Below are 13,231 nucleotides of genomic sequence, written 5' to 3'. Positions count from 1 at the left end.
TTAATTCTCTGTGAAGGTTTTGTTCACAGCCTCAATAAACATATTCTTGCTGTGTTGGACAGGTTGACAAACTGAATGTGACCACCTTTATTCCCGCTTTTAAAAATAATTTTGTTGATTAGTTTAATTAATTATTAATTAATGATTTTTGTTTTAAAGCTTGCTTGGTTGGAGACCTTTCTTTATGGAAAAAGAAATGAGGCGCATAGTAGAAAAGGATCCTTGGGGATTTTGTGACAGAATTTATTGGTGTGGTTGGTCAAGTAAAATGATTTTTAATTTGGTGAGTGATTTTAAATATGGAGAAAAAAAAAAGAAACAAAAACTTGTGATGGGTATCCTGCAGAGCTCAAAAAAATTAAAAACAAAAGGATATCCAAGGAGATGAGAGATGAGTGGAGGAGGTGGTTGATCTCTCTCAGAAAACTTCTGGTGACAGCTACTTTGCCTTGGAGTTGTTATGTGACAGCTAAAAAGCGTGCTATAGTGCCATATTTGCAGTGAAGAGGAATCACAACAGCATATTTTATTGGACTGTTTCAGAGTTCAGGATAACAATGTGGGACTTTGGTGTAAGATTCCACCTGAATTATAAATCTCTAATTTATGGTTTGTTGGATAACAATTTGCCAGCATCTTTTCAATTGATAATGTGTGTTGTATGCTTTAAATTAAAGAAAACTACACAAGCCATTGGATTAAATCAGGTCTTTTATGACAGTGCTATGGTAATTAAACAGATTCTTGGTGAAAGGAAAATCTTTAGACCATAAAGATGGATGAAATGCCCTGTGGATATTTGTCATTTAGGAATCCAGCTGAGTGGAATGGTCTTGTGTGGTAAATGACATTATGTTTTATTCTGGTTGTTGTATATGGTTTATTTTAAGGAAAATGCCCCAGTAAAGGGAGCTGCCGAAAAAAGTAAAAGAAGAAAAGCATTATTTGTCGTCACTGACACGTTATAAGCAACAGTCATTGGTTATTTCAGCCATGACCTCAGCGGAGGGTGGCGGTAATGAGTCACAACGGTGTTTGCTAGCACTCTGAGACGATACAAAGAAGGAGACGGAACGGAAATTACGGCAGCTCCTTTCCCGAGGAAGCTAGATAAACAAACAAAAGCAAGACATTATAATACATATATTTAAACATCTCGTGCGATTTTGACCACTTTTTACGTATAGATATGCTAACCACAAATAAACCGAACCACAGAATAAGCTAGAGAAGGGCTAGCATCCCGGGACGTTTTAATGATTTCTAGCATCCTGCTAGCTGAACGAACTGGCAGGCTATGCAGCTAAGGTGTTAGCTCGACATGTTTATTTTAGCGCTTGGGCGAAGGAGCGTGACATGATGGCGTAAAACTTGCAGTTATTACCAAATAGTCACACTTCCCACCTAAAGGTAAGCTTTGCAGTTCCAATGACTTACTTACTATGTGAATAAAAAAAAAAGGTAAAGACATAAAGTGTATTTTAGCGTGACACAAGTTTGTGTGTGTAAGCAATACACAGTTACATAAAACGTGTGTTAACGACTACCGTTATCTTTAACCACGGGAACGCTGCTTTCCTTAATGACACCTGACTGGTTCGTGTTTTTAACATGTTTGGGGGAATGTCCTGCTAATAAACACAGAAATATCCACTGTTTTTTAAACATCAGAGCCACACTCACGCTTTTTTTTTACTTTCTCTTCTAAATCTTGAAAGGCTGTGAGAAACTGATAACGTTTGCCTCGAGTTTCAACCGGAACTGCACTCCGTTAAAATCTCCACACCGTCACCATGGCGTGGGCTCTGAAACTGCCTCTCACGGATGAAGTGATTGAGTCCGGACTGGTCCAGGACTTTGATGCCAGTCTGTCCGGCATTGGCCAGGAACTCGGTGCGGGGGCGTACAGTATGAGGTACAGTATGAGTTTTGGACGGGTAAGGCCTTTTACTGAATGCAGCCAGTGCTACATTTATAATGGGCCATATGGTAATTTATTAGATTAAACAGTGTTGAACAGTGTTTTGGTTTCTTTATTTTTTTAAAGATGTAAGCTATCTTGTAGTTTGTCTTCAGACAGCTGCTCATGTCAAATTCATTTGGACATTTTGCGTAATTTAAAGATGAGTGATTAGGTGCATCCATTATGTGCAGTGTTTCCCATTTTCTGACTGCTACGTGGGCAGTTTGAGTGGCAAAATCTCTTCATGCTGGCAGACGTGCGAATTAAATGCCATGTGCAGATAAAGTGAAAAGCCAAAACACTACTTGGAGAATATTAGCTGGAGTCTAATAGTCTTTGAAGAAAATAGTTCCCTGGGGCATTTGATCTATCTTATCACTCTGTAGCATATCCTGAATTCATTAGTGTAATTATCTGCAGACACTTCTGTGCTTTTTCATTTGCTGTAGCTCATCTAAAAGTTTAAAGAAAATATTTTTTGCTGATTGAAGTACTTTGCACCAACCCCCATCTGTTTTTGTATGCTTTTCTGGCTCATTAAAACTGTTGAAAGTGGTGGCTTGTTTCAGAAATTCTTGTGTGGAGAGGAACAGTGACATGTAGACTGGATACCTTGGTATTTGGTAGTGTTGCCTCCATTGTAGTTACTGAGCTGTGAAGCTAGAGAACACCATAATTCTCCAGCCAGTTTTAAGTGTTGTCTAGTAATGACAGGGAGACCTTTTGTATCATGAGGCTCAGTAAGTATAAGTGTTTAGACTGGTTTTCTGTAAAATCTTTGAAAGAAGCCCTGTTTGAATAAAAGATGTTCTGTATTGCATAATGAAGTGATAAGAATTTGGCGGCTTACCGAGTTTGTTTTTCTTTTGTCTCTGCAGCGATGTACTTGCCCTTCCCATTTTCAAACAGGAGGAGTCCAACCTCCCACCGGACAGTGACAACAAGATCCTACCCTTTCAGTATGTTCTGTGTGCACCTACCTCGCCAGCCGTTAAACTGCATGATGAAACACTCACCTACCTCAACCAAGGTCAGCATCAGGATCCCAGCTGCTGTGTACTTTTCAACTTTGTGCAAATTTAATGATATCTAAGAGTTCAAAGTCAAAAGCTGCTGAGAGAAAATTCAGCTGCCTACATATATATTTATTTTTTATGTGGACTTGTCATTGCAGGGCAATCCTATGAAATTAGAATGCTTGACAATCGGAAAATTGGGGAACTTCCAGAAATCACTGGCAAAATGGTGAAGGTAAGAAAATCTTTAAAAATATATTTGCATAATCCAGCAGCTGCTAGTGTAAACCTGTATAAATATTATTGGAAAAGCTCCAGCCAATGGCTCATCTTGCATCCAGCCATGCTTCACAAAATCCCAGGGGGCTGCGAGTAGAATGGAATAAGTAACTCCAGGGTTAGATGAAATTAATGGATGATTCATTTTTGTGTGATTACATTTCTTATATTCAGTGTAATATGAATTTTAATCAACTTTTACTTTGAAGGTTTCTTCAGTGTGTCAGAAGCATCTCTTCAGTGGTGTAAAATACAGATTGTGTGTGTCTCAGCCAACTTCTCAGCCAGTTGTCTGTAGTCTCAAAAGTCTCAAAGACATTTTCTTAGCATTAAAACTATACCTAGAGATTAAAAACAGTCTAACAGCTAAGATCTGTTTTATTGTTTATTGCTGAAGTGTTTATGGGGAATGAAATGGCCACTAGGGAAAGGTTTTGGGACAAAGACCACATCTGGATGAATCTCCTTCACACCAGCCTTTTGTAAATTGCTTAGAATCTTATATTGTGTAGTAGTTAGGCAAGCTAATCACATCGCTTTATTGCAAGGCTGAACTAAGCCCTTGTGCTGGGGTACCAGGGTAATGTTCTCTTTAATCCTTCAGTAAAAATTACTTTCTCTGAATTTCAGAGCATAATTCGTGTGGTGTTTCATGACCGACGACTTCAATACACAGAGCACCAGCAGCTGGAAGGCTGGCGCTGGAACAGGCCAGGGGATCGCATTCTCGACCTGGGTGAGCATTAAAAATATTTTTAAAAAGCTAACAGAAAGATCAGGTATTTATTATACTGAATTTGTGCTTTGCAAGGTGGTTGCTGTGTAGCCCTGTATGTGTGCTAACAATGAAATAGTTTTTGCAGAAAGTAAATTCAGGATACCAACTGTTAACCAAAACCGGAAATTCATACTCATGGTTGCAATAACGAGAAGATGGTGTATATCAAAAGCATCTTTGATAACTGCTTGTTTTGCTTTGATCCATTGCAGATATCCCGATGTCAGTGGGGATAATTGACCCCAGGGCTAACCCCACTCAGCTTAACACGGTGGAGTTCCTTTGGGACCCATCAAAACGAACCTCAGTTTTTATCCAGGTAGCTTGATGGGCAACACATAGTAATGATTGTGTCATTAATTCTTATTCTCTGTATTATTAAATTAAAATGAACAATAGTGATATGAGGCAGTTTAGAGTGCTTTGGCGTGACGGAGATGAGCCTATTTACATTTGGTTTACTCATTTATTGCACAAGTAAACTGAATGTCAGTCTGCACTTACTAATGTTACACTTTTGGCATGATTTGTTGATATTACAGTTAGGTCATCAGTCTTGTGTAGATTTTGTTTTCATATTCCTTTCCTTTTTAGGTTCACTGCATTAGCACAGAATTCACCATGCGGAAGCATGGCGGAGAAAAGGGCGTGCCTTTCCGCATCCAGATTGACACGTTTAAGGAGAACGAGAATGGAGAGTACACAGAACATCTTCACTCTGCCTCCTGTCAGGTCAAAGTCTTCAAGGTCAGAGGAATGACATGGAAAAAGAGAAAATCTGAAATAAAATCTATAATGCACCCCAGTGCAAATGTTGTATTTGGTCCCTGTGGTAGTACTGTCCATATTCACCATCTTTATTTCCTCCACTTGACGTGTTCTAGCCTAAAGGTGCAGACAGAAAGCAGAAGACAGACAGGGAGAAGATGGAGAAGAGGGCGCCACAGGAAAAGGAAAAGTACCAGCCTTCCTATGAAACCACAATCCTGACAGAGGTAAGCATATAAGAGCTCAAAGCAGTAATCACTGCTTGGATAAAAGTAGTTTAAAGGAAATCAAAATGAATTTTAACTTAATCTAATTAACTAGACTGCTGATGTTAGCCTACTGTCAAACTATATTATGTACTTATTTTAAAAAAAGTAACAAAACATTTTTTCTAAGCATAACCAGAGAATGTTTTTGTGATAAATCGGTTATCAAAAGAAATAACTCTTAGTTTGTTTTTTTTCTTGAAGTGACTAATGAGCTTGTCATTTTAACCTCAGATTTTAAAAAGTATTTACTAGGAAATAACAGGTGATTTGACACTTGCGGAAGAGACGCAGACACAGCGAGACACAAAGGATGTGGAATCATCCATCTTTTAAATCCATTTTCCTAAGCACTTAAGGAGTTTGGCTCAAATTCAGTTTAATTGAAACCTAAGATCAAATCTACTGGCAGCAAAAATACTGGTGATGTATGTAGACGCTACAGTAACACAAATGTTGGGTCTTTTATAGTGCTCTCCCTGGCCTGAGGTCACATATGTCAACAACTCCCCATCTCCTGGCTTCAATAGCACCCACAACAGCTTTCCAGTGGCTGAAGGGTATGCTGCCTGGATTACTTTAAAAATCACTATGAAATCCATGTAGTGGCCTTATTTGTTTAGTAAGGGCAACACATGAGGTCTACGTTTTTCTTAATGTGGAGTTTGTTGTTATTGCTTCTTTCTAACTGATAAATTTTTCATCCTTTGTAGAAACGGGTCACCAAACCACCAGCCTGAGCCTGTTGTTCAGGTGGCAGATGTAAGTTCATTTTTAGTTTGTGGATTTATTTGGATTTATTTTACCGGCTGCTTACCTCCCGCCACACCAAGCAACTGCATTTTAATAAGCTCAAATGCAAAGCTGACATCTGGGTGTTAAACTTCTGCCTGGGATGAGATTCATTAGCAAGTATAAAATATGACTCAGTGTGTAACTAGAATGCATTTGATATATATCTGATTTGAGTCATATATATGTCAGATTCAGATATGATGTAGCTCATCGTGCTTATATCTAAATAGTTTTTGAAATGAGTTTTACCTGTCTCTAAAATCCTGCCTTTTAAGGTAAAATCCAGCAGCTCTTGATAATCTTCATTGATGTGTGTTTACAATTTTAATATTTTTTATGTTTTACAAATTGACTTGATGGGGTAACCATGGTGACACGGTCTCTGACACGGTTGCTTATGTCAGAGTATTTTGATGAATTCTTTTTTCTTTTTCAGAATTTGTTACCAACAGCAACACCACAGGATGCACAACAGTGGCTTCATAGAAACCGCTTCTCCCCTTTCTGTCGACTCTTCACTAACTTCTCAGGTAATATGGTTACCTCTTTGGCCATATCATAAGATAAAAGGCTGCACTTTAATGTGAAACTAGAAAGATATTTTCTGGAAATGTACTCATTTATTTAAGTAGCACCTTGTTATATCCAGAGGTTATTCAGAGTGCTTTACTGAAGGAGACATGAGAATTAAAATCAGGTAAAAGATGACAAGACAAATTTGAATCATAATTCGTTGATTTAAAAACGAATTATGTAAAAGCAACCGTGTGTTTGTAGAGACTGAGAATAGGATCTGCTTTTGTGTACCAGGGGTAGACCTGTTGAAGCTGACCAGGGAGGATGTTATTCAGATCTGTGGGCCAGCTGATGGTATAAGACTCTTCAATGCACTTAAAGGACGGTGGGTTATATTAAATTTTCCTACCTTCTTAGGATATATAATTTACCTAATTTATAAAAAAAAAAGAGTATGAATGTTTTTAGGCATCTGCATTTTAGTTGTTTCTCTCTTTGAATTCAGGGTGGTACATCCAAGACTCACCATCTATGTTTGCCAGGAATCTCAGCAGGCACGGGAACAGCATCCGAAACATGAAAATGGAGATGCTGCTGCCAGCGCTTTCTTTGGTCAGTGTATGTTCATTTAATTTATGTTAATTTAATCATTATCTTTGTTGACGTCCAAACGTTTTTTTTAATCTAATGAATTTCCCTTTGGGGTTAATAAAGTTTTTCTTATTCTCTTTTTTTAATTTTTATTTTGAGGGGCCTCAGTCACACTAGAGTAAAGCTAGGATTGCAACCTCCTTGTAAACAGGAAAAACTGGTGGTTGGCAAGTGATTGCATTAAAAAAAATTTTTATGTCTGGGACTGTTGCAAGTAGTTGTCACAACCAACTGTTGACCACTTTAATTCAAGGCAAATGGAAATGTTGCCAGGTGGGAGGAGGCCTTCTTCCAAACCATCTTTGTCGGACTCATACTAACTGGAGAGTCTCTAAAGATTGGCAAGGATGTGCAAAAAATTGTTGTCTAAATTTTAAATGCAGACAGAATGCTAACACAGTGATCTCAAACCTGGTCTGTCTGTTCAAAATGACCATTTCCATAAGCAGGCTGATAACAAGTTGATTGCACGTGGTGACAAAACTTTTGGTCATGTCTGTCCAGTGTTATTCTAGTCTACTGTAGTGACTGTAGCCTAATATTAAGGATCTAAACCATTCACAGGTGCCCAGCCAGGAAATAGCCCCGCACTATTATTCTTCTGAAGGCTAAGCAACAATTATGATTTAGTTTCGCTATAATTGAGTATGCCTAATATCTAGTGAGCGTCCTTTGTTGTTTAGCTTGTGTTAACCTTTCTGTTTCTCTCTCTGCAGTATATCACGCCATTTACCTGGAGGAACTCACGGTTACAGAACTGACAGAGAAAATTGCTCATCTGTTCAGCATCTCACCTAGGCAGATCAATCAGATCTTTAAACAAGGCCCTACTGGCATCCATGTGCTGGTTAGTGATGAGGTAAGGCAATCCCCCTCTTATGATCTTACTGTGAGTTGAAGATTTGCACTTTTTGAATCAGTAGAGACTTGCTGTTATTATATATGAATTCAAGCACAGGGTTTCCCCAGGAAAACTGGTAGATCTTGCGCCTGGGGTGGGTTGGGTGGATTGATTTGGTAAAATTAAATGTTGCACTGGATCCATGTAGCTAACTCTGATGTTAATTGCTAATAGTGCAGTTGCACAGACAGAATAGTGGAGCTATGTAAATGTACCTATATTCACAGGAGAGAGGAACAGGAGGATGCAGGAGTTTTCCTGCATGAAAATATATATGCACACACCATTAGGAGAGCAACAAATCACATTTAGTCTGCCTTAATTAGTGGATCGTAGAGCTGGGCGATAGAACGATAACGATATGTATCGCGATATAACTTTTACTCGATAGAGAAATTAAGCTATCGCGATAGACTTCGCCGCTCTTGTCCTCTTAAAATAAAATAAAAAAAAAAAAAAGGTCAGCCAATCCAAACTAAGTAGCGCAGAGCCGAACCAATCACAGCCGCAGCGTCACGTCGCGTGACTTGTTACGTACAGCACAAGTGCCAAGCCGCACGTGTGTTTGTTTGGGAAGCAGGCAGTGGGTAATAATAATAATAATAATAATAATAATAATGGATTGGATTTATATAGCGCTTTTCAAGGCACCCAAAGCGCTTTACAATGCCACTATTCATTCACTCTCACATTCATACACTGGTGGAGGCAAGCTACGGTTGTAGCCACAGCTGCCCTGGGTAATGGAGCCAGCGCGTAATGGAGGAAATGAGTGTGCCGACTAGAAAAATCTACCGAGCGTGACCGAAGAGAAAACAGATGACGGTTCCAATGCCGGAGAGATTGTCGAAGGGAAGAGCCATAGAAGGTCCGTAGTGTGAAGGTATTTCGGCTATTTCAAGTCTGACAAAAAACAGAGTAGCGTGCACTGTAAATTGTGCCGAAAGCAAGTCTGGAAATACAATAAACTGGTGCATGCGTCACACTGTGCGCCACGTTATTGTTTCGGTGAAATGAATTTCTACAATACTGTTACTGTTAATTCTACTCTGCAGTGTTTAAATGCTTACATATACACAGTTACTGTCCCTCCACACATACGACTCGGGTCTGCTTCTATGCCCCAGCTTTGTTTACTTTTTCCCACCGAGGCTTCTAGACTTCTGATTGGCCAACATTTCTGCACGGTTAGGAATCTAGCGCCACCTGCTGCTTTGGCATGTTCATAGCAGCGTTTCCCTTCATTTCTGCCTTTATGTGTGTACGGGATTATTTTTTAAAACGAAAACGGAAAATCTCCGTTTTCAAAAACACCCGTGTACGTGTGGACGTAGCCTCAGTCTCTGACTGGAAGCGCTAATTCGTCATTCGGCTGTTGTCAGACTAAAGTAACTGTTAAAACTGTTTGAAAAGCTCAGCTATACAACAAGGAGAGATTGAGAATTTCCTTTTAGTTCTCAGTTTATTTGATACTGACAAAAGTTAGTTTTGTCTGTTCTTCTGTAAAACAAACTAAGATTTATTTTTAGAATTAATATTTTGTTTCTAAGTGGAATTGACAATTTAGTCTGTTTTTGTTTGTTCTGTTTTGAAACTTAAACGCTTTAGCGGCTGCCTTTTGTGTAGTTTGCAATATTTGCCTTTATTTATCTGAAAAAGTCTCATGTTCCTTAAGTACATCTACCCTGTTGAACTTATTATGGGAAATAAATATTTAAATAAAAACAAACTGCTGATTATTTCACATTTTACTTGTGAGCAACGGCACATTTAAATCTTACAAATATAGTTATTTGGCTTATATCGTGATAGATATCGTTATCGCCTGAAATGAAAAAAAACATCGTGATATGAAAAAATCTCATATCGCCCAGCTCTAGTGGATCGATATCAACAGGACAGGCAAATGTTTTTAAAAAAGTAGAAAAGAACCAGAAGATAATAACACGACTTGTTAACTTCTTTAAAGTTTTTGTTCTCATACTTTTATACAGTTTTTTGTTTTGTTTTTTTTAATGCTGCCTGGCTCAAACGACAGTCATTTGTGAGTTTCAACATGGGGTTATTTACCCCATGTTAGAAGACATCCTGTTATTATGGAAATTTGTTAGGAAATGTTGGATCACGTTATTGGCAAACAAAGAAAACAACCAAGGATACTGCTTAAACTACTAAAAGTGGGTTAAAACCTGTGCAACGCTTTGTTAAAAACTGGAAGGATAGTGGTGAACCACCATCTTGGAGAAAGAAGTGTGGTTGGAATAAATCCTGAATGTTTGAAGATCAATGGGGGGAAAAACAGCAGTGGAATAGAAAGCTATGTTTTAATAGTGAAAGTAAAAGCATTTTCCCACAATGCAAAGAGAACTCAAGGAGTTATAACTGAACAGCTGTGTAGCCTTAAAATAACTACTCAGTAGTAATGCTAATTAGTAGGGCTGCAACTAAAGATTATTTTGGTAGTTGACTAATCTGCCAATTTCTTTAATTAGTCAATTAGCCAATGATTATAACTCTTATCTCCACTAAACTAAACTAAAATTGGCTTCAGTCTATATGTTCAAATAAAGCTTCGAATTAAATTAAAAAGTTTGTTTTCCAGTCCAAAAAAACAGTTTCCCAAGTTTACAGATGATTCGGTTCATGAATTCATGATTGCAGTGGACATGATCTGGAGTGAGGCTTGCTCTTGTTTTTGAGATGATGATCTCAGCTGCAGCTGATACCATGCGGCCATTTGAGAGGTGCACGAGCCTCTTTTAAGGACAAACTCGTCTATACGCCTGTGCTTAATACTAGTAAAACAGAATTAGAAAAGACTGTTATGTCATAGTTTCTCAGATGGTGTAGTACTCAATGCCAATGAACCTGGTAGGAAGACATGTGGATGAAGTGATGCACCGATCAAGACTAGTGCCTACATTACAAGCTTGTGGATTTGGGATTTAGGTCCAGAGTCAGCTGACTACCTGAATCTATTGAATGACTAAATTTGTTTTCATCAGCAGATTTTGTTTTTTCATCTCTCTGATAGTACAGCATATTCTGAGATGACAATGCCAGTATTCATGAGGCTCAAATTGTGAAAGAGTGGTTCAGGCAGCGTGACACATCATTTTCACACTCATCCACATCTTAACCCGAGTGAGAATCTTTGGGATATGCTGGGGAAGACTTCACACAGCGGTCCGACTCTCTCATCATCCATACAAGTTAAAAAAATGAATCCAACTCAGGACAAAACTAAATGTTGCATTACTTAACCCGATCGAAATGATACCACAGTAAATATGTGTCGTTATAAAAGCTAAAAGTTGCCCAATTCATTTTTAGACTATGACTTTTCCCCCCTTTTGTTGAGGGAGCCAGGCAGTACATATGTAAAAACAGCCAATTGAAACAGTTGGCTAACGACTTGTCAGTTGTAGCTTTTTGTATGTCTTAAAAGATTTTCAAAGAAAGACAGAAATATGGTCAACTTACGGTCTCAAGAGCTTACACAAGCATAAACCTGCAAACGATATTGTTGTTTTCCCACCTGCATAATCATTTCCTCTCCTCTCAACAGATGATTCAGAATTTCCAAGATGAAGTTTGTTTTGTTTTGGACACAATGAAAGGTATGACTATGGCAGCAAAAAATGATAGTGTGGTAGTGGTAGTGTAACGGTATTTAGCGTTATAGTCTTGCTGCAAGTTTATCTTAGTATGTTTCCCTGATATTTTTTATTTTTATTTTGATTCCTATTCCTTTCTTTTTCAGATGACACAAGTGACGGCTACCATATAATCTTAAAGTGAATCCCAGGCAGGAGAGTTGTCGAGTCCTTCTCTCTTGTTTAGTCCTGGTTCAGTCAGCCCCTCTAGAGCTCTAGAGCTTTGTACTTTTTGCTGTTCCTTTATGGAGATGCACCCCCTCCCCCCCAAAAAAAACAAACAAACAACAACCCCAAAAAAAAACCTTGTGAGGCAGCTAGGAGGAGGATGCGACTGAAGCAGTTGCCCCTCTTTTAACTTTACCTTATCGTCTGACTTTTGAGGGAGTGACTCTGATTCCACAGTGAAGTCTTACCCTGCCGTTTGCTCACTTAAATGGTTGCATTTCCCTCTGTTGGTTACATCTCAAGAAGGAGGTTAATGGCACTACATCTGCTGTTGTTTGTTACCTGACCATCTGGCGTGCCAAGACTCTTTGCTTCGAGTTCAGCTGTTTGTTCTCTCTTTAAAAAAAACAAAAGAAATGATGACTGTTAAGATGACAGTACTTGACTTTCAGCCTGCAATTCAGCATGAGTCCTCCTCTTCATGCGCGGTTGCCTTATCGAATCCAAGCCAGTCTGCAAGAAACACAACCACTCAGTTGAATCATAGTACAACAGGTATTAAAATTAACAACTGGACAATTAAGGGAAACCGTTAGAATCCAGCTGCCCTTCCAAATATCCGAGGTTCCTTTGAAAGCTAACAATGTCTGCCTGTTACTTCTGTGGAAAAAAAGGCTACTAAACACTGTTAGATTGTCACAGTTTGTTTAGAATGCTTACTGGCACATGTGATTGTTACTTAATCGTCTTAAAAGATGATAAGCACTGTCTGTGTTAGTGATCTCCGTGGTAACACCAGCAAATTGTCTCCATCTGCTTCCTGTATCTATGAGCTTGTTTAGCACACCGGCGTTTTATTGTTTGTTTTTTGGTCATTTCCATCATAATTTTGAAATAGATCATTGTTTTAAAATAATTTAAAAATAATGAATCATGTTTTTTTTGACATTTAAAAAAAGTATTTTTTACGTACTTACATCTACTCTGCTTCCTTTTTTTGGATGTTACAAATGCTAATAAATAAGTTTTGCGGCAGGACAGAGCTTAATGTGAATAATATGGTTTATGTTGAGTATTTTGTAAATGGAATTGATGGCTCGATAGCCGTATTTGCCCCTCATCTCATTGGCATTATTAAAACGTAACCATGTACTGGCTGCTATTTGCTGTCTTTCTTTAAAAATATGAAATAGTGTTAAACTAAATGTTTTGAAGCTTTCCTAAAAAAGGAGACATGATATTTTATTGGCACTATCTAGCACAGGCTCCACATCTGTCCCTTTGGTGTACAGATGTGGATGCCTAGTCACTTACATTTGACTAGACTTTAGCATGTCATATACTGTTAACCAAATTAAGCTTAAATGCAGGTTAATTTAGCGCACTACGGTTTCGTGCTTTGCACATCTGCTTCTGCACAATATGAACAAAGAAACAGGAAAAAAACTGAATAGATACTTCATTTCCCAGCATA

The 13,231-nt window shown here is 38.3% G+C and overlaps 1 protein-coding gene across 2 annotated transcripts; it reads left to right on the top strand.

Annotated features, from left to right (window-relative positions):
- Positions 1-1,039: 1,039 nt before the first annotated feature.
- On the top strand, positions 1,040-12,909 carry tfcp2 (transcription factor CP2). 2 transcript variants are annotated; one of them, XM_082519278.1, is made up of 16 exons: positions 1,040-1,410; positions 1,719-1,915; positions 2,842-2,993; positions 3,138-3,214; positions 3,889-3,994; positions 4,249-4,355; positions 4,631-4,783; positions 4,921-5,031; positions 5,542-5,630; positions 5,784-5,832; positions 6,302-6,395; positions 6,676-6,766; positions 6,887-6,993; positions 7,749-7,891; positions 11,502-11,553; positions 11,697-12,909. In XM_082519278.1, exons 2-16 carry the CDS (start codon positions 1,794-1,796, stop codon positions 11,732-11,734), a joined length of 1,491 nt encoding a protein of 496 aa, XP_082375404.1. In that variant the 5' UTR covers positions 1,040-1,410; positions 1,719-1,793; the 3' UTR covers positions 11,735-12,909. The 2 variants fall into 2 exon arrangements, with proteins under 2 accessions (XP_082375404.1, XP_082375403.1); XM_082519277.1 differs by having other exon boundaries at positions 6,887-6,999.
- Positions 12,910-13,231: the final 322 nt, after the last annotated feature.

This window comes from Aulonocara stuartgranti (assembly GCF_965226115.1).
Source record: "Aulonocara stuartgranti genome assembly, chromosome: 20".
Taxonomy (NCBI): Eukaryota; Metazoa; Chordata; class Actinopteri; order Cichliformes; family Cichlidae; genus Aulonocara; species Aulonocara stuartgranti.
The sequence above is the reverse complement of the archived record's forward strand: the minus strand, read 5'-3'. Positions and strand labels throughout refer to the sequence as shown.